This window comes from Filicampus tigris, chromosome 13 (assembly GCF_054856515.1).
Source record: "Filicampus tigris isolate MCC_2025a chromosome 13, RoL_Ftig_1.0, whole genome shotgun sequence".
Lineage (NCBI taxonomy): Eukaryota > Metazoa > Chordata > Actinopteri > Syngnathiformes > Syngnathidae > Filicampus > Filicampus tigris.
In genome coordinates, this window is record NC_141229.1 from 20,017,236 (window position 1) to 20,044,373 (window position 27,138).

At 39.4% G+C, this 27,138-nt stretch overlaps 1 protein-coding gene across 1 annotated transcript; it reads left to right on the plus strand.

Moving 5' to 3' along the window:
* Positions 1-1,697: 1,697 nt before the first annotated feature.
* c9orf72 (C9orf72-SMCR8 complex subunit) lies at positions 1,698-25,428 on the plus strand. The gene is made up of 10 exons (XM_086049498.1): positions 1,698-1,883; positions 2,887-3,372; positions 5,141-5,236; positions 7,771-7,835; positions 8,755-8,827; positions 19,001-19,117; positions 19,572-19,807; positions 19,917-19,974; positions 22,186-22,295; positions 24,751-25,428. The coding sequence occupies exons 2-10, from the start codon at positions 2,926-2,928 to the stop codon at positions 24,935-24,937; spliced, it is 1,389 nt and encodes a 462-aa protein (XP_085905624.1). The 5' UTR covers positions 1,698-1,883; positions 2,887-2,925; the 3' UTR covers positions 24,938-25,428.
* The last annotated feature ends 1,710 nt before the right edge of the window (positions 25,429-27,138 follow it).

The window sequence follows — 27,138 nt, forward strand, 5'->3', positions numbered from 1 at the left end:
CAATATTTAGGTCTAACCAGACAGTTTCTTTTGGATTGGGCCGATAACAATGAAAAGGAAGGTAGATATTGCTGACATTCTTGTAGAGAGGCACAACTCGGTCCCACATGACAGAGCCCAGTAACCTAAACAGCAGCCCTGACAGCTCCCAACCTGGAGCGAGCCAGACGAGTCAGTGTAAACAGAGACAAGCACACAGTCTACCACCACCAGCTCTGAGCATACACAGGCAGTAGGCCTAAATTGCATCCCCAGGTTATTGAAAAGTGACACCAAACACTGTAACAAAAGGTGATTTTGACAGATTATGCCTATTTTTTAATGTTTATTTATCTTGCAACAATCGATGAGTTTGTCTGTGATGTCATTTTATTGCCGTTCTCTTGCTGCTCAAAATCAAGTTATGATAATTATATTATTGTGAGCATTAGAAATGGCAGATTTTTTTTTACATGTCACCGTTTCTAAAACGTGGGCGTTTTTACAGACTACTTAAAGAATTGAAATTGAAAATTGAGAGTATACCCACTTCTCCAGGGACCACTACAACACTGGTTACAAGTAGTAACTGGTGCAACTCCATGTTGCTCATAGTAACATATTTCATAACTTACCACTAGACTCAGTATCTTTTTTTTTTAATTCCAGTTTTTGCTGTTCTCCAATCGTTTTTGGAATTATATTACCTGATTTTTTATAAGTTTTATAAATTCTTCTCAGATGACAAACAGACTTCATTTAAAAGTGCATTGACACCTCACAGAACCCAACACCGGCACAATTGTTAATTGTTATTATTATGAGTGTAATCCAACCATCCATTATCTGAACCGCTTTATCCTCACAAGGGTCGCAGGCGTGCTGGAGCCTATCCCAGCCTTCTTCGGGGAGTAGGCGGGGTAGACCCCGAGCTGGTTGCCAGTCAATTTCAGGGCACACATAAACAAACAACCACACTCACAATCACATCGAGGGACAATTTAGAGTGTTCAATTAACCTATCATCATGTTTTTGGAAGGTGGGAGAGAACCGGAGTACACGGAGAAGACACACGCAGGGAGGGGGAGAAGATGCAAACTCCACACAAGAAGGCTGGGTTTCGAACCGATAATCTCTGAACTGTGAGGCGGACGTGCGAACCATGCAGCCCCCCCACCGTGCCGCCCTGAGTGTAATGTCAAAATTAAATTGAACAAATAATTGGCAATCCCCTTTCAGTAAGACCAAGGTGCATATATCCAAGCCAATACAGGAAGAAAAATGTTTTTTTTTTCAATTAACAGCATTCTTAAAAACAGCCCTCTGTTCAACACCAATTTGAACATAAATATAACATGTCATTTGTTAATTTCATACCATAGCATTAACCACAAATAAATCATGAACAGATTATGTAAATGAATTCCAGAAGACCAATTTGGTGTTTTGATTCCAAGCTATTTTTTTTCATGAAGAAAGACTGCGAAAAAAGGAATCAAACAGTTCAAATGACAATCCAGGCTTTGGCCAGAAATGATCTTGTGTGCATATGAAGCACCAAATACTGAACCTTTTCGTGAGAACCAGTTAGATGGAAATCGTCAAGAGTTCAGAAGGTTTATCACTATACTGTACGCTTTCTGTATACAGTACTCGACTATACACTTTCAACGTCCCACGTTCCTTCACTAGGGGGCGCCTGGCACTGCTCTCAAATGACATCATACGTACGTAGCAGGAAGTCTCTTGACAACAAAATTGCAGCTGGTTTCAGTACATCAGCACTGGCAACAGACTTCCATTCGACTGAAACAGATAAACACACAAGGAAGGAATGTAGTGAAATATTAAGCTTGCATTACTACACTACAACTGCAGGGTCGTGATCAAAACGACGAAAGGGGTAAGTTACGAGTGGTTCGGTTGTTTTTATTTTGTAGACCCAAGTTACGCAAGCACGGCTAAATTAGTTGCTACTGTAACAATAAACAATATGTATATATTTTTGGTTTTGCGTTTATATTATTGACATAACATTCGGCACATAATCTAGGACGGTAGGCAATTCTCTGTATTACTGCTACGTCACAATATGCAGGAAATTCTGAAGCCTATTCTAGTGTGATGTAATAGCTGGTCTGCAGATGTACGGTAGTTGGAAGTTGAGATTTCGACGAACCTGATATGCAGTCATACAAATCGTTGCTGGTAAATTCGGCATGCATTTAATCTCTACAATAAAAGCTGTAAATGATCTAGAAATATTGTTCTCTTTCCATTATTAAGTGTTAAGTGGAAACGAACCATTGGAACAGTGAACATATTGTCCATCAAATTATAGTGGTCACTAAAACACACGCACCATCACCATCAACTGTATGTTATTGATTGAACTATTTTAATATTTGTGTAAATTCACAGACAGTAATGAGCTCATAGAAGACGTGACTTCCTTAAAGCGGAAGTCAACCCAAACATATGTTCTATGCAGGCCCACTAGTGTAAACACGGCATTCTGATTAATATTGCGTTTGTGGAATATGGGAAATCCACCCTTTTTTAGATAGCTCAGGAGGTGGCTGAGATGGCTCAAAGTGGGTGCATTTTACTGCTTAATTTATATTCCACAAACGCAATATTAATCAGAATGCCATATTTCAACTAGTGGGCCTGCATAGAACATATAATGGAAAAAAAATGTTTGGGTTGACTTCCCCTTTAAACCGAGTCTGAACGTGCATACATCATTGACTCAACTTTAAAAACAAACATCACTGCATGCAAAGTGCTGTCCATGGAGTAAAAATTAAGCATGCAAAAACTGTCACGACTTTGGTTGTGATACTTAACTAGTTTGACATTTACAGTGAATTATATGGTTTATTTTGTTGTTTTCTACATTTCAGACTGACCGTCTTATCTGGCCTTTCAGAAGTCTAACTTAGATGTCTTCTGGGTGTCCACCGCAGTCACCTGCTGTGGCAAAGTCTGAAGTAGCAATAGAGGGAGAATGCCCACTGTTGGCTGCCACCTTTGCTTATTGGGACAATATCCTAGGTCCTCGTGTCCATCACATCTGGGCACCAAAGGGTGATCATGTGATGTTCCTCAGCGATGGAGACGTGACCTTCTTGGCCAATCACACATTAAATGGAGAGATTCTGCGCAGTGCAGAGTGTGGCGCTGTGGACGTAAAATTTTTTGTCCTGGCAGAGAAGGGTGTCATCATCGTGTCACTCATCTTCGATGGTGAGCTCAAGGGGGACAAGAACACCTGTGCCCTGTCCATTATTCTGCCGCAGACGGAGCTAGCCTTCTACCTGCCTTTGCACACCATCTGCGTGGAGAGGCTAAAGCATGCTATTCGCAAAGGACGTATTTGGATGCAAAAGGTATACCTTTGACACTTCAAATGGTCACTTGGTTGTTCACCACTAGAGACACTTTTTGTCATTTAACATTGCTGTGTTTGATAATGTGTCTTAAACGTCTTGAAAGTATCTGCACAACTGCTCAGATTATTCTCGCCATGGGCCACTTACCGGTTTGAGAGTATACAGTGGTTTTAAAGGGAAGTCAACGCAAACATATTTTTTTCAAGAATATGTTCTATGCAAGCCCACTAGTTGAAACAGGGCATTCTGATAAATATTGCGTATGTGGAATAAGTGTTAATCCACTCATTTTAGCCATCTCTGGGGGCGGCCATTTTGTCTTCTGTCGACTGAAAATGACATCACAACTGCTCACAACAACCAATCTCGGCTCAGATTCAGAAAACAGATTAGCCGTGATTGGTCGTTGTGAGCAGTTGTGATGTCATTTTCAGTCAACAGAAGACAAAACAGCCGCCCCCAGAGATGGCTAAAAACGAGTGCATTTTGCTGCTTAATTTATATTCCACAAACGCAAAATTAATCGGAATGCCGTGTTTCAACTAGTGGGCCTGCTGGGACCGTTTTCTTGAAAAAAATATGTTTGGGTTGACTTCCGCTTTAAAAAGTCACGGTTTCAAAACCGCTAAACCTTTCCATCATACTGTCTCAGCAGTTTAAGCATTTTTGAGAATGCTGTCTTGAAATTATCTTTTGCAACCAGTTACGAGTTTGAGCGTGTTTAGGTTGTAAAATAAATTGAAATAAATTCTGTAGACTTGCTTCCAAGGCGAAAAAAAAGGCAAACTATCAAGGCTAACATCAGCCAAGGAACAGATTCATAGTGGCAACGACCCCCACCCTGATAAACATCTCTGGTAAAGCAGTATAGTAAAGTTGCGCTACTTTACAGTGGAGCGTGCATGGAGGTCCAAAATACCAGCTATATCAGTCACCTTGTGCAATTTTCTGTATTTTGTCATAAAGGCACACATTTACACTTACAAAGTAGGAAAAGCATCTTCCAAAAATCTTTCAATTAAAAATACCTTACCAGCAACTTAGTTGCATCTTGACTGAAAAACTATTTTGTTGGCCCTGTAAAGGATGAGTGTGGTTGAGGTCCCAAGTGCAGCACAGGTGGGAAAAAAAGACCTAATGAGCAGGACAAGATATGAAGCACAAGAAAACAAGACACAGCATGAAACCAAATGAAAATCTAAACAAAAACACAAATCGTGACAAGTCAATTCAACCCCCCTCCTCAAAAGTATCAGTTTGAATTACCAGCAGAAATAGAAACATTATATGTTATATTTGTCAGAGACTGATTTAAAATGCAAGTTTGCAATTTTTATAGGATGTTTTTCACATTGATGTATTTATTTTTTTTCACATTGATTTATTTATTTTTTTTATAGTAGGATGAATACTCATCAATCGAGGTTAATCTGTCTGAGTAAACATGGAACTAGACCAGTGGTCACCAACACCGGTCCTCGAGGGCACCTGTCCTGCAGGTTTTCAATCCCTCCCTGCTGTAACACAACTGTTAAAATGGTCAGGATCATTATCAGGCTTCTCAAGAGCTTGCTAATGAGCTGATAACATGTGTGTTACAGCAGGGAGAGATTGAAAACCTGCCGGACAGGTGCCCTCGAGGACCGGAGTTGGTGACCCCTGAACTAGACTATCAAATATATTGCGAAAAACGGACAGTTTGCTTTGTATCTATGCATTTATTTACCGGTATTTATTTATTTATTTATCCTTTGCTTTATTTTAGGGCTACAACATCATCGCAGTGCTGAGCTTGGAGATTGTTCCTGTCATGGAGCTGCTTGCTTCCATGAAAACACACAGTGTGCCTGAAGACATCGATGTGAGTAACCGTGGCAATCTCGTGGAGGGGAAAAAAACCTGCAAACAAACAATCAGTAAAATTAACTTTACAGGGGAATTAAACCCCAAAATGTTCTTTACCATATTCTGTTCTATGTAGCCCCACTAGTCCAAACCCAGCATTCAGAGTGATATTAAGTTTGTGGGATATGAGTTAAGCAGTAAAATCCACCCGTTTTTGTCCATCTCAGGGGGCAGTCATTTTGCCGCTTTGTGTCGACTGAAAATTCATTCACTGTGAGCAACAGTGAATGAATTGGTAACAACCAACCCTGGCTCAGCTTCAGAAAACAAGTGAGCCGTGGTTGGTCTTTACCTGAGCCCTGAGCAACTGTGATGTTATTTTCAGTTGACAGCAAGTCACAAAATGGCCGCCCCCTGAGATGGATAAAAAACTGTTGATTTTGATGCTTAACTCATATTCCACAAACACAATATTAATCAGAATACCATGTTTAGACTAGTTGAGGCGCATGAACATATTAATGTCAAGAAATTTTTTGAGTTGACTTAGCTTTAACGCAATGTGCAACATTTTTATCGATGTGACTTTTGGGCCTGTCCTGTCAAAGGTTGCCACCACGAGTCACCCGTATAATTTGTTTGGCACCATTTTTATGCCCCTACCTACTCCCACATTCTAAAAACATGCTAACAGGTTAATTGAAGACTACATTTTTCGTAGGTATGAATGGGAATGGGAATGGTTGTTTGTTTATATGTTCCCTGCGACTGTGAGTAGCCCAGGGTGTACCCCCGCCTCTTGCTCAAAAGCAGTTGGGATAGGCTCCAGCTCATCCGCAACCCTTGTGAGAATAAACCTTTGAAAAAATGGATGGACTATTGTAAATACATTGTGATAGCAGAGAAATGCTATGTATGTACAGTGGTGTGAAGAAGTTTGTGCCCGTCCCGATTTCTTTCAGATTTTTTTTTTTGCATATTCTTAATTGTTTCCCACCATCAATATTCAATATTTGTACATGTGCTCCCCGTGCCTGCGTGGGTTTTCTCCGGGTACTCCGGTTTCCTCCTACATTTCAAAACCATGCATGGTAGGTTGATTGGACACTCTAAATTGCCCCTAGTTGTGATTGTGAGTGCGGATGTTTGTTTGTCTCTGTGTGCCCTGTGATTGGCTGGCAACCAATTCGGGGTGTCCCCCGCCTACTGCCCGGACACAGCTGGGATAGACTCCAGCTCGCACGACCCTTGTGAGAATAAGCAGATTAGATAATGGATGGAAGTAGCCCCAACAGGGCATTCTGATTAATATCGTGTTTGTGGATTATCACACATCACATCACATCTTTGAGTTAAGCAGTAAAATCCACCTGTTTTTGTCCATCCAAAACAACACCTTTGAGGTGGACAAAAACGGGTGGATTTTACTGCTCAACTCATTTTACACAAATGCAATATTGATCAGAATGCCGTCTTTAGACTAGTGGGGCTGCATTGAACATATTATTGAAAATAATTTTTGGGGGTCTGTTGACTTCCTGTAAGAATAATAATGCATTTTATTATTCAGGTGTTTGATTTTTATTCAAAGAACAAGAACTTTGAATAAACGGCTCGAAGGACCAATTTAATGTCAGGTTCACACCAAGTGAGACATTCATAAACAATGCACACAATGAGGAGAGAAGACACTCAACAACAATATTGTCTTTTTACTTGCAAGGAGAGCGCAGGGAAGTGTACGATTACGGTTCCTAAAATCCTCTGCCCGGCTCCTGCGAACCCTCTCTTTTTATTTTTCTTTGGTGTCCCTGATAACAAAGGTGTTCCAGCTCTAAGGGAAAGGGGAGCGAAAGCAGCTGGAACACTATGAACTTGTTTTGTCTATGTGTTTGTGTGTGTGTGTGAGCAATTAACATACATATGTGAAAGCAAAGCACACCAAGCAAGTTGGCCTAATGATAAAAATCAAACACCTGAATAATAAAATGCATTATTATTCTTACATTTCCCAATAAGGAATACAATTATTGTTGTTCTTTTAAAAATATTGTATATTTAAGGTGAGGTGAGAATCTCTGAATTTTGAAAATCCTTCTGAAATCCTGTTCATTGGTTGCATTGTGTTCAGCTGACAACTGCTGCCCCAGAAGTTGTACCATAGCAGAGGTCCTCAAATATGTTTTGGTTTACTTCCCATAACTGTCATGTTGTTGTTCTTTATTCCTCCTACTCGTGCAGACTGATAACAGCCCCTCTTCTGATTGCTGGTCAACTCATTAACAATCAATTGCACACAATTTTTAAAGATCAACTGAGATAAGGGCCTAGCATTATAAAGACGTCAAGCCAATACAGCTATGTGATAACAATAACAAACCTCATCTGTGACATTTCTGATGATTTATCATTTGTTTCAAAATGTCTGCCCACAAGTTCACATTGGAGTTTCCGGGCTCCTGATAGTGTACATTGTTTTCACTAATATGCACGTTTTACCGCTTAAACCTCTTTGATGACATTTTTACTTGTTTTCCTACATCTGACTAGATAAAAGACACCATGCTAAATGATGATGACATTGGAGACAGCTGCCACGAGGATTTCCTCCACAAGTAAGCGCTCCAGTCCCGGCAAAAGGTGACAGATGATGAGCAGTGGCAGATTAACACCCATCAGTCCTCCAAGGAATAGAGCGGCTGGATGTAGCTAACAGAAGTTTCTTCCAGCCAAAGACCAAGGCGAAAATTGCTGTTGCTCAGCCTTTTCAGATGTTTATTGCGGCATCTTGCTGAAATGCAAAATGGTCTGTAATCTAAACAAATTTATTTGCAGGTGAAAGGACATTTATAGCTACCAGGCTATACAAGCAGTCGAGGTGATTTAATGTTTAGCCAGTGTAGATGGATCATTTTTGGCCAGTCAGACCATGTTAAAGGCCATAAACTACAAAGAGGAGGATGCATTGCATTTCTTGGCTCACTAGGATGTTGGCATGAACTCTTAGGGCCAGATTTACTGAGATCCCATATAGCAAGAGATAAATTGTGTGTCCACTCTCTGCTGCTGGTGGGCGTGTTGCGTGTGATTTACTAAGATTGCAATTTTTTAATAAAATTTCACATACTGGGTGTGTGCTAAATTGCATGTTCACCCTCACTAACAGATTGCGCAAGCTGTTAGCAACAGCTGTAAAAGTGGTGGAGGCTGCCGACTGTTTTGTGCTTTAAGTCGTATTGATGTTTTCTTACCATGAAACATTTGGGAGGGCAAAATGAAAATTGAAGTATTGGGATTGGAAGTGTTAGTGGAGGATAACCAACTACATTAACGCGAAAAGAAATGTATCCCTTTCGCAATTTTGGTAAAACCAGCAACCCATAAAAGCCTGTTTCCAGCTCATTTGCCTTCTTTATGAAGGTTTTCAGGACACAATGTTAATTACCGGTACAAATTTGAAAAGATAACCTCGAGTAAATTGATTGTCATGCCGCTGATTGTTTGCAATTTGCACATCTTGTTTCTGTGATTCAGGGCCATTAGCTCTCATCTCCAGACGTGTGGTTGTTCAATAGTGGTTGGAAGCAACCCAGAGAAAGTAAACAAGGTAAATTCACCAGAAGAGTGAATAGACACAGAGACTCATGCATGTTTTGCTTTGGACATTTGATTGAAAAAGTCTCCACACCCCTGTTCAAATGCCAGGTTTTTGTGATGTTAAACAAATAAGACCAAGATAATTAGTTTCAATACTTTTTCCACCTTTATTGTGAGCTGTAACCTGTACATCTCAAGAAACACTGAAATGTTTTGAGGGGGACAAAAAAAAGTACAATAACCTGGTTGCATAAATATGCACACCCTCAAACGAACACTTTGTTCCAACATCTTTGCTTTCATTGCAGCACTTTCAGTCTTTTTGGGTAAGCGTCTGATAGTGTGGCACACCTTGATCTTGAAATGCTCCAAATCTGTCAGATTGTGAGGGCATCTCCTATGCACAGCCCTCTTCAGATCACCCCATGATGTTTGATTCGATTCCGGTCTGGACTCTGTCTGGGCCATTCCAAAACCTTAATCTTATCCTGCTGAAACTATTCTTTGTTGATTTGGAATGTGTGCTTCTGGTCAGCGGCATCAGCACACTGAAAAGATCACAAATTTAATGTACCAGTTGTCGTTACGGCTACGTTCAGACTGAAGGCCGTGATGCCCAATTTGGATTTTTTGGTTAAATCTGATCGCTTTATGTACTTGTTCACAAACACCCCTACAGAAGGCTCCTGAAGTGCCCCCCCCCCGCGCCCACCCCCACCCTAAACCAACAGCTGTTATGGTAAATGGGCTGTCACTTGTATAGCGCTTTTCTACCTTGGGTACTCAAAGCGCTTTACACTGTACCTCATCAACCTACTGACGACGCAGCATCAGGAGCATCTGGGGGTTCAGTATCTTGCTCAAGGATACTTCGACATGGTCACAATGGTCGGGGATTGATCCCACAACCTCCGGGTTTGGGAAACGACCACTGATCCATGCCGCCCCTGTTGCAGACTCATACAGTACACTCACACTGTAGTCTATCCTTATATTGTTGTACTTTATCAGTGTCATCAATAACCAATGAGCATGTTTCAAAACGAATTAGTTCATAGTTGCAAATAGCACTTGTTTTTGTGCTATTTATTTTTGTTTAGCACTTGCTTAACAAAAAACAGTTTGTTGAGCCTTCACCAAAGAAGGCAATTGATTGTAGGGAGCTTGGATATGTTAACAGACTCTTTCTGCCTTTTCTAACAGCAAATATTTATTTTTGACATTTAAATAACTTGGTACTTCCACTATAATGTTTACACTTAAGTTTGTATCATGATAGATTCATTTTATACCGTTATATGAACTTTAGGCCACATCGCTCAGTCCTCAATCTCCATTTGTAGCAAGTTAGTCTATGACAAAATATGAAAAACATTTTACATATAATATCACCTTTATGTGCACTGAACATGTAAATTAGGATAAAAGTTAAAACATATATTACACATATTTACATATGTATGACAGCAAGCAGTAGTTTTGGCCTTAATGAACCACTTTAAAAAACGGCCTCACTTTCACAGCCCTTTAGTGTCCTTACATTATGAGAGCAATCACTTTTAATATTTTAATGGTATGATGTCGGTTTCTGTCATATTTGTAAATGTTTACTGTACATAGTGAACATTTCACTGAAGATTGATTTAGAATAAAATTCAGAATCAAATCACAGTAAAATTGTAATTCAATCTTTTCTTGAAATTGTTCAGCCCTAGTTACCTAAATACTCCGGTATCTATGCAAATACCCCCAAGAGGTTTCCTGAATCTATTCAAATTCTTCCTAAACGTTGCCATAATGCCATACATTGTTTTCCCTAGCCAGAATAAGTGTATGTTAGCCATGAACATGCAGTGTAATGGCAGAAATTCAGTTTTACCATCAGCGTTTGTTCATCAATGTGTTTAGTCGAAGGGAGTTCTGACTCGTCCTTAGCAGCACATCTTTTTATCCACGGCTTTGAATTTCATTCAAGTACTCATACGGACTCAAAGGACCTTTTTATCTTGTATTGAAGGTTTTGTAATCCAACAAATTGAGCAATGTCCTTCAGTACAACGGGTGGATAACAGGTACTTAAACTAAGAGCACGGTCAAAAGCTGTTTTGCTTCCGTGACTACCAGCACACACTTTATACTCTGACAGACTGCGCAACGTCGGTTCAGTTGTGCATGCGCAGTAAATCTTTAATCAGAATTGTGATACTACTTCAAAGCATTGGCGCTCACATTTCCGGCCCCTAATTGGAGGACAAGCAGCCTTACAATTACTTGATAAAATCTCAATCTCAAATAGGGCTTGGCTGATAATTCGATATCGATATGTATTGCGATTGACACGTGATCGATACCAATGGAAATGCCTTCAATAAAACGTTCGATAGAAAAAACAAAACAAAAAAAAACAGATCGCAGCGATGTGCGTGATGAAGAAGCAGCGTTTAAACCAAAGAAGAAGCAGCTTTTAAACCAATGAGGAAGAAGCATTTAAACCAACAAGAAGAAGCTGTTAACTCAACGGAGCATGCTCGTGGGCCCGGCGGCCGTGCGCTATGCTCGCAGACCCGGCGGCCGTGCGTGCAAGAGAGTATTCTTTCACTTACTTTGGATGAACATTGAATGAAGGCTAATATATGTGTCAACAACTGCTTTGGGGTAGACCTAATGCGAATAAGTATTTACAATGCACTGATGGAGGACAAACTGCACATTACACTACATAACGATGTACAAAAAACAGTTAACTGTTATTTAAAGAAAAGGTTTACAACAAAATCAATATTGACTGATATGAAATACTTAGATTGTGACAGTTTTTCAAACATTTATCGGCCCTTCTAAGCACATTATCTTTAAAATGGAGTTTATTTCATCTTTATATCGACCAGTTTATTTCACTCTTTCATAGTTACATTGACCTCTTATTAAAGGTTAAGTATTGTGTTAAAATAAAATAACCTAATTGTATTTTTCTTTGGGTCATTATTTTCAGTAGTTTTAAAAAAGACAAAAAAAAAATCAATATATATTGATATCGACCAATATGAAAAACTTTTCAGTCATATCGCCCAGCCCTAATCTCAAATCAACTCAGAGTCAATCACTATCACTACCGAAACACTAAATAACATTACGGTTAACGTTACAGTAATGTAAGTAAAAACTTAATTATTACACTATCAATAAGCAAATGTTATACAGTGATGTACAATCTGATACAACAAATCAATATGATGTTAACTGTCCACCTCACAGATAAGACATAACTTCAACAGGTCTTTCCAGGGTGTTTGTCTTTGTCTTGACCATGACGCACCCCAGGTGCCCTTGTGCATCAGGAATAACATGAGCGACTGACTCTTCACATCAACCTTGAGCCACGGGGCGCTAATTCGTCCATCATTATGACAATGTCTTCTTCGTCTTGAGTTGCGTCCACTTTTGACGTTGTTGTAAAAGCGGGAGGTACTCCGCTTCCAGAATAAATCTGACAGATATTGTATTTGCTTACATCTTCTGCGTGTAAATGAGTCCTCTTTATTGAACAATCCAGGCGGCATCACAGGCTGTCTCTTCATCAGTAATAAGTGATTTGGAGTTAACGTTTCGAGGTCTGCGGGATCGTTAGTTGTTGTGAGCGGCCTGTCATTCCGTATGTATTCCACTTCACACAGCAATGTCTGCAGACACTCATTGATGATGGTTTGTTCCGTGAGCACAGACCTCATCACCTTTCCTATGGAATGTATCTGTCTTTCCCAAACTCCCCCGAAATGGGAGGCGGCAGGTGGGTTAAAAAACCATTGAATTCCTCTTTGCATTATAGCGTCTTGGATCGTTGATTGAGTCCATTGCTGAATATAATCTCTTCGCTCACGCTCGGCGGCTTCAAAGTTAGTCCCATTGTCTGAGGGCATAACTTCCACTTGTCCTCTTCTGCACAGGAAACGATGGATTGCATTCACACATGAGTCAGTGTCCAACGAGTGAGCAACTTCAATATGCACCGCTCGTGTAGTGAACTAGTCCACCCCTACGTTTGAGAAAGGGGGTTTGTCAGGAACTATTCTGTCAGGAGGAAGATTTGCCATCTTTTGTTGAAGGGTCTTGCCTTTTACTTTTCTGCAGACCACACACTTTAATAAGAACCTCATCATCACTGAATTTGATGAAGGTATCCAAAACCTTTGACGCAATTTTGAAAGCATGTAGTTTCGAGAATATAGCTCTCCACTCGCTTCTTTGCATTAATGGTACTTAAAAGTAGATCCGTCCTTCTCCCCTGGATATTCAGCTGCTCTGCCAGTGTCTCTGTACAAAACATTACACTGCTACCTGGGTCCATGAATGCATACACCTCCACAACTTTGCACTTTTTATTCTTCACTTTGACGGCCACAATAGCGAGCATGCAATCGTTTCCGGCCCCAGTGCAGGCGCTTGTCTCTTCGTGTTGGGGAGGGTCTGCACTGGCTCCATTATCTTGGTAGTTGGGTACATCATCTGAAGCAACTTCACCTGTAATCTCCTTTCCTTTGTCTTGCTTTCCAAGATGTAGCATACTAGGATGCTTCAGAGAACAGTGTTCACACGTCATTTTCTTCTTACACTCCTTAGAAAGGTGACCTTTCACCAAGCAGCTGAAACAGAAGCCGTTTTTCTTCCAGAAATTGCACTCTTTGTGTGGTTTTTCTCTCAGTTTATGGCACTCTTCCATGGTGTGGCCCTTCTCACATGAAACACATGGCTTGGTGAAGGCCCGGTTGAAAGATGACGCATCATTCTTTGACCTTGATGACTGAATCATCAACTTGTTTGGCAGACTTGGTATTAGCGAGGCGCTCGATGAAGTTTACTAAATCTGTAAACTTGGCTCGTGTACTACGCCATTCTTTTAGATCATATGCGTGGAAACTCCATTTTGAATGGCAGTTTGGTGAGGACTGGCCTCATCGTTGTTGGACTGTCCATTTCTTCCATATAATACACATCTTCCATAACGTGAAACTCACCAGAAACACTGAGAACGTGGTCAAAGCATTCACATCTTCTGTTTTTATCACTGGCCACTTGCAAGCCCCCTTTATTAAGGCTATGGCTGTTTTCAACGGGTCTCCATAATTGTCATGAAGCAGCCTCACTGCCTTTTCATAACCGCACGCAGCAGTCATATATTGGCAGCTCCTCACAAGGTCCCGAGGCGCACCTCTGGTATACTGCTCGAAGAAATACAGTTTAGCTGTGTAGTTGTCGATTCAAGCATCAACAGCATGATTAAAGGCTCTCATAAACGATCTGAACTCTAGCGGTTCTCCACTGAACACTGGCACTTCTCTTTGTGGCAAGCGGAACAGTTTCTGGTTCTTAGCGAGCATTTCAGTAATATCTGTCTGTTGTTGCATGAGCTGATGCATAGCTGCTGCACTGTCCTTACGTCGTGGACTATCATGTTGTAGTCGTTGTTCATTACTTGGTTCCATTTTGGGTCGCAGCAGCTGGGTAGGGCTGCCACAAACGATTATTTTGCAAGTCGACTAAGCACTAACAGTAGTCGCGATTAGTCGACTAATCGATTATTTTGCAAGTCGACTAAGCACTAACAGTAGTCGCGATTAGTCGACTAATCGGATAATGTATAAATCACAGCAAATCGCAGCAGCAAGCTGCTGCTCTTATAATAAGCATCATTCGCTTACAGCTTTATGTACAAACTAATCACGAAGACAAGATGTTAGTACATTCAACTTGTATTAAACTTTGCAACTTAAGCCATCTTTCAACAGCCAACTTGACATGTTTATAAATAAAGGAGCGACTTAAATTGATGGCGATACACTGGCCTTAAAATTTTTTAGCTGTAATTTGTTAGTGCGTTTTCAAATTGAACCAAAACTAGACACTATGCAGGGTTGCACTAACACAGTGAAATTATTTATTAATACAAAAAGAAGTACTTGTATACATATTTCACTCTTCTTGGGCACCAAGACTTTTTTTTTTTTAACGGAAAGTAGTGAAATCATAGGAGTAAATTGGGCAAATGCTCTGTGCTAAAGAAAACTAAAATAAACACATGTATTGGTTTTTAATTTTGTGTTAATTTAAACTTTATCAAAAAGGTTTTTAGCATGCATAATTTAAAAGTAGTAAATTGATCTACACAATCAAAATGTGGTATGCACCTGTAACAAAAAAAGGAAGACCTTTTTTTGCACTACAACATAGTATATTACAACAAACTTAATTATGGATTTTATTGTTATGTGATGCCGATGAGTGGCACATGTCGTTTTTTGTGTTGAGTGCTGATTTCCCGGTTCATGAACGCATCACTCCGTTCGCGAGTGAGAGCAAGCGTGCGCTTCCTGCTTCGATGTCCACATGAATCCACGATAAACACAGAGTTTTAGTTGTTAAGTGAGTTTACTGAATAATGGCTGCTTAATCAATAAAAGATGCTACGATGTGTTAGCGTACCAAATAGGAGCGTTACATCAAACACACCGTAACGTGTGTATGCTAACTGCAGCTAGCTTCTAGACACAACTGTGCTTATGTCAGATATGAAATCAGGCATAAGCCATAACTTGCTTCCTTTTTTTTAATGATTGGGCATGCCCATCGTGCTGCCATGAAAGGCAGGTTTGCATTCTATTGAGTATATTTGGTGAAATGCGCCGTAACTTTCAGACTCTGTTGCCAACATGAATTAGCCCTTACAGTGTAAGGCTTACACTACTTTACCCACAATTTTTCTGTTTACGTCACCCGGATTACCACCACTGCGCATGTGCGTTGCAGATAGGAAAACAGCCAGCGGGAGAAGAGCGAGACGCGGCAGTCTCGAAAGAAAATAACGTGCCAAATAAATAAATATATAAATAAACGACGCATCGACGATTAAAATTGTCGGCGATTTTGATCGCCGTCGTGATTAGTCGACTAATCATGGCAGCCCTACAGCTGGGTTGTATCTCTTTGCTTGGGGCCAAGCTACTTTTACCGCGAAACATGGACGTCTTTCTTTGTGGCTTGGTATGTGGGTTATATGCAAGCCCATGTCCACCTAATGGTTCATCTTTTGTGTGGCGAGTCATGCTTACGACAGACTTTCTATTTTGCTTTTCAAGCTCCTCATACACCTTGAGTTTAGCATTGGTAGCAGCTAAAGCTGTTTCCAACTGTTCCCGTTCAGCCTTAAGTTTGGCATCCAACTGTTCCCGTTCAGCTTTCAGATGTACCATTACCTGTTCCCGTTCGGCTTTAAGCTGTGCCTCTTTTCTTTCTAATGCTTGTCTTTCTTTGAGGGCTGCTACTTGTGCCATCAATGCAGCTTGTTTGTGCTGAGGATGTAGTAGAAGACATCTTTGATGTTCTAGATGTCGCCCTTGATAGGCCAGTGTTTGACACACTATCTTCAGCAGTCACTTCATCATTGATTTTTGCAGTCTGAATCCATGCTTCCAGGTTACTTATAAATTGTTGGCATGCCTCAGCCTTAGGCAGAAACCAGAACTCTTGATCTGCATCCCTTTCATCAGGTTTGAGATATGACTGCACTTCATCATTAATTCGATTGAATTCCAAAAACATTGTTTTATATTCTCTTAATATCTTTTGCACAACATTTATATCAGGCACATTTTCCTCTTCATTTTCGATAGCAGGTTTTATTTCAGTGGATTTCTTTGTTAACTGTCTTAGGGGTGAGCTCCCTCCTGCGGCCTGAATGGGTTATTGCACTCTGAGCTGCTCCTCCTGGCTCAGTCTCATTTACGAGCATGTTGCCACTGGTTTCCATTGTTTATTAACATATGTTTGTGACGTGGCAGTTGGCAAGCACAGCACGTTCTTGAATTAACTTGTGACGCAGCAGTTGGCGAGCAGTTCGTTCTTGAGTTTTTGGTGACGATTGGTCCGCTTTAGATTCACGTTAGACTGAACGCGTGACGTATTGCGGTCATCGATATCGCATGCTAATTGCTGCTCGCTCCATGCTCTTCTGTATCGGTCCTGTATCGGGATTCGTTGTTTAGCTTTTCCAATAACAATTTTCTTCACAGTTTGCAGCGTTTCTTCTTCTAAACAGCTTTTGACGATTGTAATGGCAGAAATTCTGTTTTACCATCAGCGTTTGTTCATCAGTGTGGGTAGTCGAAGGTAGTTCTGACTCGTCCGTAGCAGCACATCTTTTTATCCATGGTTTTGAATTTCATTCGATTACTCACACGGACTCAAAGTACCTTTTTATCTTCTTGTATTGAAGGTTTTGTAATCCAACAAAGTGAGTAATGTCATTTAGTACAACGGGTACTTAAACTACGAGCACGGTCAAAAGCTGTTTTGCTTCCGTGACTACCAGCAGCCAGTGATGGGACGAAATGGGCGGAGGCTCTGAAAGCTTGTGTCGAGTAATGGGAGGGGCGTTTTTCCACGAAGCTTGTATCGAGGCGCGCGTCATTTCGGCAAAACCCGGAAATGATGACGTGGGAAGCCTCGCCGGTGGGCAGAATCGCATGGACGCTTCGGGAGTGGTCCGACGTTTGGCGCGCATTGCAAACACAGTACAGAGTACTACGGTATAAATTGGTTGATATATAAATTAAGGATGGGAATTTCGACTAATTTGCCCGCCGACTAGTCTAAAATTTTATTTGCGACTAGTCTATAAGCAAGAAAACTTGAAATTTAATACATATTGAATTCAAAGTTTAAAATGCAAATGTTTTGTGTATTTACCCTAAGGGCTATTTTAGCCCAAACATTAAGGACAGTTTGTTCATTTAAATTCTATTTATGTAACAACAACTGACTGAATAAAAGTGAACAATTGAAAGAGAAATACATTTCTGATACATTTGCCAATGCAATGCATGGCATTTATTATGAATAATGTAATGAGTAATGGTACCGACTCCCAGTCCAGCAGGGTCTCCTTCGCCATATGTTAGGTGCATTATCATGCACACAGGCGACGGCTTTATTTTCTGGTGCCCACGTACCCATCACACTCCGCAGGAGAGCAGCCAGGTTTTCAGCTGTGTGTCTTTCCTCCAAGGCACATGACGCACACAGCTGCGGAGATGTCCTTGGTCCACATGCGTTATAAACGTCATAGCAATTCTCTCTCTTGGTGCTCAGCTTGTTGACAGAGGCAGAGGTGTGAGGAACAAGATGTGTGATTCTTAATGCAGCGTTTAACCGACTAGTAAAATACTAAACGTTTAATAAATCGTAGACGGTTAAACGAGTAGTCGCGCACATCCCTAATATAAATATTCTGCAAAGAGGTACCGGCTCACTAAAGTGGAGGTCCATGGGGATAACTGTTTGAATATTTGGAGTTTATAAGAGGAATTGTCCCTCCTTACTATGGTTTCATTATTTTTTATGTAACTCGGGTCGCTCAGTATTAGTTGTTGTCTATTTAGTTTTTTTTTTTTTTTTAAATACATGAAGTGAAATTTCAATAAAGGAAAAAAAAAAAATGATGTGCACCCCTGAGTATATATATTACACTGGATATTAATCAGTCAATTTCTCTCATTCTGAACTTTAATGTAAACACTTTTTATCCATCAGCATTACCTTTACATAACATATTAATTTGTCAGAAATTGTCTATATTACATGTTATCGACATTTAGCAGCTTTACTTAACATAAATTGCTTGTTTGCAGGTTGGTATGCTCAGACATGCATCTGCATTGTGTTCTGTGTGTCATTTATCTTCCGTCCGGTGACTGTAAAATCTAACGACATGTTATAAAGGAAGTTGGAGTTAGAGGTACGGGTTATAGGTCATAATAAACATCTTGGTCTTATTTTTTTTAATATCCCAAAAATGTGGCATTTGTGTCGACTTTTTCATCTCCGCTTTACATGTTTCGAAGCATGTTGTGCCTCGCATGCAGTTCCATGTATTTTAGTCATTTATTGATTAGAGAGAAAACAACTAAAACATCTACCTACTGTATTTGAATGTGATTTTATTTAAGGCTGACTTGAACCATTTCGTGCTATATTTACTGTATGTGTTTCTGGCGCACAAGAATTGATAACCTTTAATTCAAGTCAAAGCAGTTCTGATTTATTTCTACTCATGGTGGAAATAAGCAATATTATTTAATGGTTTCAAGTCTTAGCGTTTTGATGTATTACTAATGAAACCATTTTTTGACAGATTGTGCGAACACTTTGCCTCTTTCTTACTGCTGCTGAGAAGAAATGTTCTCGCCTTTGCAAGGCAGACTCATCCTTCAAGTACGATACAGGCCTCTTTGTTCAGGGTCTGCTAAAAGTAAGCAACTTCTGAAATGTCGACCTGATTAGATGCAACCCATTCATGGTCTTTTTTGGAACACAAGAGAATTGTTAAACAAAACAGACAAGCTTTGCAGGCATTTTGTCATTGTGTTACAAACTGTCTGTTTTGCAGTTTCTTGTTTTGACTGAACTTTTTATGGAAACGGGAACAACCAAAAAGAGACTAACCACAAGGGGAAAATGACAACCTGCTTGCCAGAAGATAAACTATTCTTGAGAGCTTATTTTGTACCCACCGATTGAAGTCATTTTGTGTATTATGGTTTTGTTTTTGTGAGACTCCATTAATTCTTCTGTTGGTATTTTTCTTATTCAGCTGTAAAGTGTGCATATATCTTTTTTGCTTTGACATGGGAGTTAAAGTAAAATGCGTTTGGCAAATCAGTGTGTGTATTGCCATTCAGTCCTTTCCTTTTCCTGATTCCCAGGACTCCACTGGTAGCTTTGTACTGCCCTTCCGCCAGGTTCTCTACTCACCTTACCCGACCACACACATCGACGTGGACATCAACACTGTCAAGCAGATGCCGCCGTGTCATGAGCATACCTACAACCAACGTGGTTATATGCGGTCTGAGTTGAATACACTTTGGAAGACTGACAGCGAAGAGGACATACCTCCTGACACTGTCATCCCCACCGATGACACGTTTACACCTGACTTGTAAGACGGCCATTTATCTGCGTTTTTAATCTGACTTTTAATTGGGGTGTTTCCCAAACATTTGTTTGTAAACAGTATACAACAATACAGTATGCTTCTTTGTTCGTAGGAATATATTTCAAGATGTAATGCATAAAGATACTTTGGTGAAGTCATTCATAGATGAGGTAAGTGTTTTTTTAAGACTTTAATATTAATATTAGCTTCACTCTTCCATTTTCTGCACTGCATATTCCGCTTAGGGTCATCTGGGTACAGTGATTGCGCATACATTGGACTGACACACTCAAATCAGAGCACTTTAACCCATTAAGGACAGGAGCGCATAACCGCATTTCTACCACTAGAGCCGGGAGCGCTGTTGCGTCTTTCTACCCTTAAAGCCGGGACAGCGGATACGTCATTTTCTATTCATTATTTAATTCTTGGTCTCTTAACCAATGAAATGCATCAGAATAGACATGTGATGGTGTCGTGAGTCGTCGGAGAATATCTGGAATTTTTTTGAGCAGTAATGGCGGACACCGTTGATCGCGGGAGATCTAAAATGAATAACAGCAATGATATAGACAACACGATTGTGGACTTTAAACCAGTCGAACGTGATATATGGCTAAGATATATGTTTGTAGATAATGACAATATCAACGTCTTTGTAACAGAAAAGAGGATGGTAATTACCACTCTATTTTTTTTAATTAAACATAGTGCTTCTCTTGCACTGACACTTTATTTTTAACTCTTCATTTGAAACATTAAAGATGAATAAACTCGAGTCTGTGTGAAAGCCACACGTTTGGAATTATGTTTCTGTCTGCTACAGGGGTTGAGATATTAATTATTTTGTAGGTGTTGAATTCCTGGGAAAACTTCAGGCTCTCAAGGGTAATTCCAAAGACGACCTTAGGTTTTGGGGAGCTGTTGAGCCAGGTGCTTTAGGCCTTATGGGTTAACAGCATCAACTACAGTTATAACAATGCTGTACATAAGATGGTACATAAAACGCAAAATACAATAAATGAAATAATAAAAATAATGTATCAGTAAAGTAAAATAATAAATAAATAGATCAATGACTGTTCAATCAATGTTTGAATCAATGTTTTCTAATGAACATATGTAAGAAGAGCACCCTTAACATTTGGCATTTGACAAACACTGTAAATAGTTCAAAATGGGTTAGCGCGGCGTAAAATGAACACCAAATGATTTTTTTTTTCAAAGTGGAAAATTACAAATAAAAGGAGAAAGTTAACTGAGCTCCTGAAAAGTTAACTCCTGCCAACACTACAGGATGCCGCCATGCTCAACATCAACTTGGTTTGGAGTTCAAACACATTTCCCATGCTGAACAGAAGGTAGCATAAAAGCTTACACAGAACGCGGAAGTGCTGCATGCATAGAGTCCACTCTACCTTTACACAGTGGGGCTTGAGACTGTAAACCCTGTTTTTCTTTTAAACAGGCCAATAGATGCGTTGACTGTGTTAATAGTGTGATACATTACTGTAGGCGTTATTCCACAAAACAAAACACCTTTGAGGTCAGAGTAACGATGAGTCTTGAACGCCAACGATAGGACAACGACTTGGTCTTTACTTTTTAATAAACAAAAGGTTGTACAAAAAAAAAAGTCTTCTCTTTGCCTGTTTCTTTGTTTGTTTGGTCAAAAAACTGTCGCTTCTATCATGAGCTGACCTCATCTGTCTAGCGTCCAGCTCACTCGCACTTAACTGTACCCTTTCGCCAGTCACGTGACACTCTAGCAAATAGGTACAATAATAAAGTATTTTAACATATTGTATATCTGTATATTATAAACAAATGAAGTCTAATATATGCATGAAATAATAAAACAATCATTTTTAACTAAATTACCAAATATGCAAGTAATATATGAATATGTCAACATTGCATAATTTATGTCACGTTCTACAAAAATTGACCAATATTAAATTGGCACCTACACTTACCTGTGTGATACAGTAACCCGCATCTCTTTCCTCATCCAATCAGTTATGATTTTCATTTGAAAACCAGTTACCTCCATAGCCATTAAATGAGAGGGCCCACATACGGTAATTCGAAGCCATTCAACACATAGCAAAAACTATTTTGCGATCAGATTTTACAACACTTGCAGTAATGTTGAAATGAATACATTTGTTGACATATTTGAGAGGGTATTATGTGCACTCTGCACAATATTTGCAATAATAACACCCACCTGCGTGGATTGACCATTAGGCATGGATTTGTGAAAATCTATCAAATTTTGACATGGGGGTTTTTGGCCCGACGTCAGCGATGTATAGGAGAGACTCTTCCATTTTCCCTACTAAAGCCCTACTAAATTTGATATTGTCTGTCACACCTAGGTGTTCATGCTGAAGCCTGGCCTTTCCCTGCGGAGTGCCTACTTGGCTCAGTTCCTGTTGCTGCTCCACAGAAAAGCCCTCACACTGCTTAAGTACATTGAGGATGAGACGTAAGAGTGTTGTTCACCAGTTTCCACAATTATTGGTCAGAGTCCGAAGGATACCCCTCTAGGGGCATTCGAATTTAACTTTTCACGGAGATTACTTTCAAAGTACAATACGCAATCCAGTTCCCCATAATTCATAACATAGCTTGTCTTCATTTCAAGTTCAAATTCTCGTATTTGTTATTCTGATAGATTTTTTTCTGATGAGTTTTTGTGACAGAACTAACCACCAAAACTATGGCAAAACTTTCACAATTCAAGAAAGAAAACTATTGACATCATAACCAGGAATTGTTGAGATTGGCTGGCGACTACTTTTGGGTGTACCTCCACCTCCCGCCCAAAGCCATGCGGGGTTGGCGTCAGCTCTCCTGCAACCTTAGAGAGGACAAATGGTACAGAAAATGAATGGATGGATTATAATACAACAGTCCAAACCTTTTCCTCCGATGGCCTCATATAGAATAATAATTAAAAAAAAAAAGTTTATTATTATTATTTTTTTTTAACTTAAACTAAACAAAACCTATCAATCAGTCAAGCAATTACACAATGTTGATATGATGTTATTTTGAAAAACTGCTTCGTCAAGGCTTTCTGTTAAAGGTTTAAGGCAAATAGAGTAGGATTTATTTATTTTTCAACTTTGGGGGGCCCGCGATCTTGCACCCCACTAGAATGGATCCGTAACTCCACTGACCAGCAGCTGAATCCCATCTCCACATTCAGTAACAAACCAAGGGCAATCTGTAGTAAACTGACCACACTTGAAGATCATTGTGATATGTTCACAAATTGGACCTTCACTCTCAGTAGAAAGTGGAGGAAAACATTTTTGTTTCTAAAACTGTCTTATCCTTATACTCCACAGATATTCTAAAACTGTTTTAGCTGTAAATTTGTGCCCCATAATATGTGGTCAATATGTCATCTAAGATAGCAGCTTCATGGAGGTCTTGTACTGTTATTAGATATGTTAGCATCTGCTGATTCGGCCGCTGCCGCCATCGTTTGTGCTGCTACTGTTGGTCAACTATATAATACATAACTATAAGAAGTTAAACTGACTATTTCCCCCCAAATTTGTATGCGGTGGGCGGCTATCTTAATGCACTATTGTTGTTTGGTATCTTAGCATCCGTTGTTTCAGCCGCCGTGTGATGGATCACATCTTTCACCATCATTTAATAAGAACTATTCAATTTATACATAAACTATACATCTACACGACTAACTGATTCAGTTATTGTCTCTGATATGAAGTGATCGCTACATAGGCAATAACCACCACTACGCTACACAAACAATAACCACCACTATGAGATGGATCCCACTTCTCCGTCTTGTTCTTAGCCCTTTTATGACTACACCATGGTTCCTCTTTTGGTGGCCTGTAGAATGCTGGCCCCTTATTTTGCTTCCTCTTGTTGTGGCCCCCTAGTGCACAACAGCTGTCTACCATTGTAAAAGTATGGCGCCTTTTACTCAAAGTAGCGAGACGCTTTCTATACTGCCAAAGTGGTGTTGTTTACATTTGGCACAGTGCATTATGGGATGCATGACATCAACATCCGGAGCTCTAGAAGCTATTTCAGCTGTTTCCTCTTGAGGTGTCTTAATTTTAAGGCTTTTCACACTTCCAAAACTTATACTACCGAATATTTATCTTATTCCTATTTAGCCGGTCTAAGATCACAAATGCACAGCCATGAAGCTACTGGATTATTATGTTGCATGCTAAAATGCTAGCTGCTCAAGTGAAGTTGCATTATGTTTTTAATACAAGAAATGATAAATGATGATGTTTAAATTTATATTTCTTTGAAATTGCCCCACTGAAAATGTTCCAAGACAATAAAATACAGTTTCCTGCTATGCACATAAGCGAATTTAAGAAATATAAACAGTTGATTATATAAAAAAGCAAACCAATTGTTTGCTCATTGTAAAGTGAAAAGTAGTACTGGTAAGTAGGAATATAATATTTCTCAATACATGATTACTCAAGAGAATTTTGGGTAGGAAACTCGAATGCTGAACATTCAGCTGCAGCCCTACATTGAACCTCCTTGTTATATTGTTGTATTTTATTGTTAATGAAAACCCTTGTCCCTGGGATTAACCCGCAAAAAATTGCTCCTCAGAATTACTAAATTGAAGTCACTTATAAACAAAATTGCTCCTCAAAGAATGTGGTTTCAAGCCTTGTAGTATTATTTGAACTCTTACTGATTTTAAGTTGAAATGTATTTATTTTGGAATAATATTGTATCCTTTTACTATCTATTGTATATACAGTATTATGTATTTTGTTTGTTATGTAATTTAACACCCTGAGCTATAAGGACATTTTACAAGTGACAAGATGGTTTATGTTGACTGTCCTGTAAGGAGCATGCAATTAAATTAATTGCTTTGTTGGACAAGTTGCTAACCATTGTCTCTCCTTCCTTTCCAGTCAAAAGGGGAAAAAGCCTTTCCGCTCCTTGCGCAACTTAAAGACCGACCTAGATCTGACCGTTGAAGGAGACCTGAACATTGTCATGGCCTTAGCTGAGAAGTTGAGAGCAGGACTACACTCATTTGTGTTTGGAAAGCCATTCTACACCAGCATGCAGGAAAGAGATGTTCTTATGAACTTTTGATTATGTTCTTCACCTGCACTTCATGTCTTGAAAATGGTTTTGTTTTTTGTTTTAGGAATACACACTGTTTTCTTACGATTGTAAGAATTCACACAATTCAATTCATCTTTCATATGTAACCTTTTAGTCCGAAGTATCATTTCAACTAAGTACTGTTACTGTGATATTTTATTTTATTTCCCTAATCTGCTTTTATAATGTGTTTTGAGAATATGAAGGTTGTTCTATATGCTATGAATAATATGCATGCTATATGCTAGGAATAATAGGCATGCATGCATATTAGATGATGATGTTGAAATAGTCTGTTGCCTACTAGTATTTTTTATGTGGCTTCAAAATGCTATATATTATCTGCTATTTTATTTGGCTGTGTGAAGGAAGTGACTCAGTTGGCCTTTCGAAACTAAATTCATTTTTTTGTCATTGAAAGTGATAAATGAATGTGAAACGTTTCAAATCCATTGACATGATTAAAATATTTAATGTAATCCAAAAGCCTAGAGATTTAATCAAAGATCAAGACAAAAGCCCTCAAAATGGAACTGGTCACAATCCCTCTTGACAAAGCAGACTGCTGTGCACGCATTTGCTCAACTGTGCATGACACGGATTTGCTTTGATTATTTTTCTCAGCAATAGTTCAAATATTTGTTGTTAGGATCAACGGCCCAATCATACTTAACTAATTTACTTTGTGCTTTGAATTACCCTCGCAAATGTTAGTTTAGAAATGTGTTGTTAAAGTGTATTTTCACAGTTTACAGCAGGGGCGGAGCCAGAATGTGGCTAATGGGTGGGCCTAGAAAAATCAGGGTGTGCCTGGATATTTCTCTCACTCAGCACAATCCTCCTGTCTCGACACATCGCACATTCAAATAAAACGACAAACTGAATAATATGAAGTTCAGATATTCCTTAGACAACCACAATTATGCCATTTTTAATATTAAATAAAAAACACAAGGAAACAGTAATTCAAAAATAATTATAATTTATTAACAATTTAAAAGTATATATTTTTTTCATGAATACCACTGGGTTGGCAGTCTGCATGGGGAGAAGCTCAGACAATCAGTCACTTAAGATTTACCACAATTTCCAGAGTATAAGACTCCCCCTCTAAAATCACCTTTAACACTAGAACGCCCAGGGGTTTTTGCAACAACTATTGAACGACAAATCTGGGTGATATTTGACAAACAACTCTGCTGGCTACAAGTAGATGACTTTAATTTGTAAATTGGCCATTCCCTGCCAAAATAGCAGGTGGTATGGCGGGGTGACATCTTCAAATGTAAAGCATAAGTAGTCAAATGACCGCCTTCTGGGTGTTCTAGTGTTAAAGCTTTTTTTTCCCCCACTGTGCATAGTATGGTCCCTTAATTTGCTGGTATCCTTAATTATCAGAGCGAATAATACTAATGACTAACAATTCGAAACATACCAATGAAGTGTAAATAATTTTAAATCCGGGTTAAAAACTACAGTATGCTCTTTTCCCGTACTGTACCTCTGATTAGGTAGCCTGGCAAGCCGGACCGCAAATTTTTAGTAAAATGCCCAGCTCTGGTTAAACCTATAAACAAATATTTAGTGTAAAAGAAAACTTGTGTTGAGAAACAACTAGGCTGGAACATGCAGTTAGGCTGCAAAAAGACCTTCTGTGATGTGAGGTGAGATGGACATTTTCAAAAATTTTGTTAAGCTTGCTTGTGTTTCCCTCTGACATTTTAATATTTGACTGCACTTTTGACAACATGCATTGACGTCTCCAGGCATGACCACTCAAACCAAGAACCAAACTTGTATGTTCGGGTAATGATTGCATTGAGTTTAAATCGACTAGTCATGCCTAGAGTGATCACTCCAATGTAAATGACGCCATCTTGTGCTGTGTGTGAGTTATTAAAATCTCACTCCTTGGTAGAGGGTGAAATGGGAGTGGATTTTCACTCCCACAGGAAAATAAAAATCCCATCCATTGTACCATAGTAAAAAAAATAATCCTGTCCCGTCCTGGTGAAAACGATCCCATCCTGCTGCATTGAGAATGACTCCCACTCCCGTATTGTATGGAGTAAGATAGCTGTCAAAAAGGCATATGCGTGATTAACGATTCGTATCCGTAATAGTAATGATTTGTGAATTATGAGTACAAATTAAAATTGTGAGGGTTTGACTTCTTTTCTTGTGAGTAC

Coding starts and splice junctions, on each gene's coding strand:
- c9orf72 (XM_086049498.1), top strand. CDS start 2,926: ATGTCTTCTGGGTGTCCACCGCAGTCACCTGCTGTGGCAAAGTCTGAA. Junction 3,373..5,140: donor GACGTATTTGGATGCAAAAG/GTATACCTTTGA, acceptor GCTTTATTTTAG/GGCTACAACATCATCGCAGT. Junction 7,836..8,754: donor CACGAGGATTTCCTCCACAA/GTAAGCGCTCCA, acceptor TCTGTGATTCAG/GGCCATTAGCTCTCATCTCC.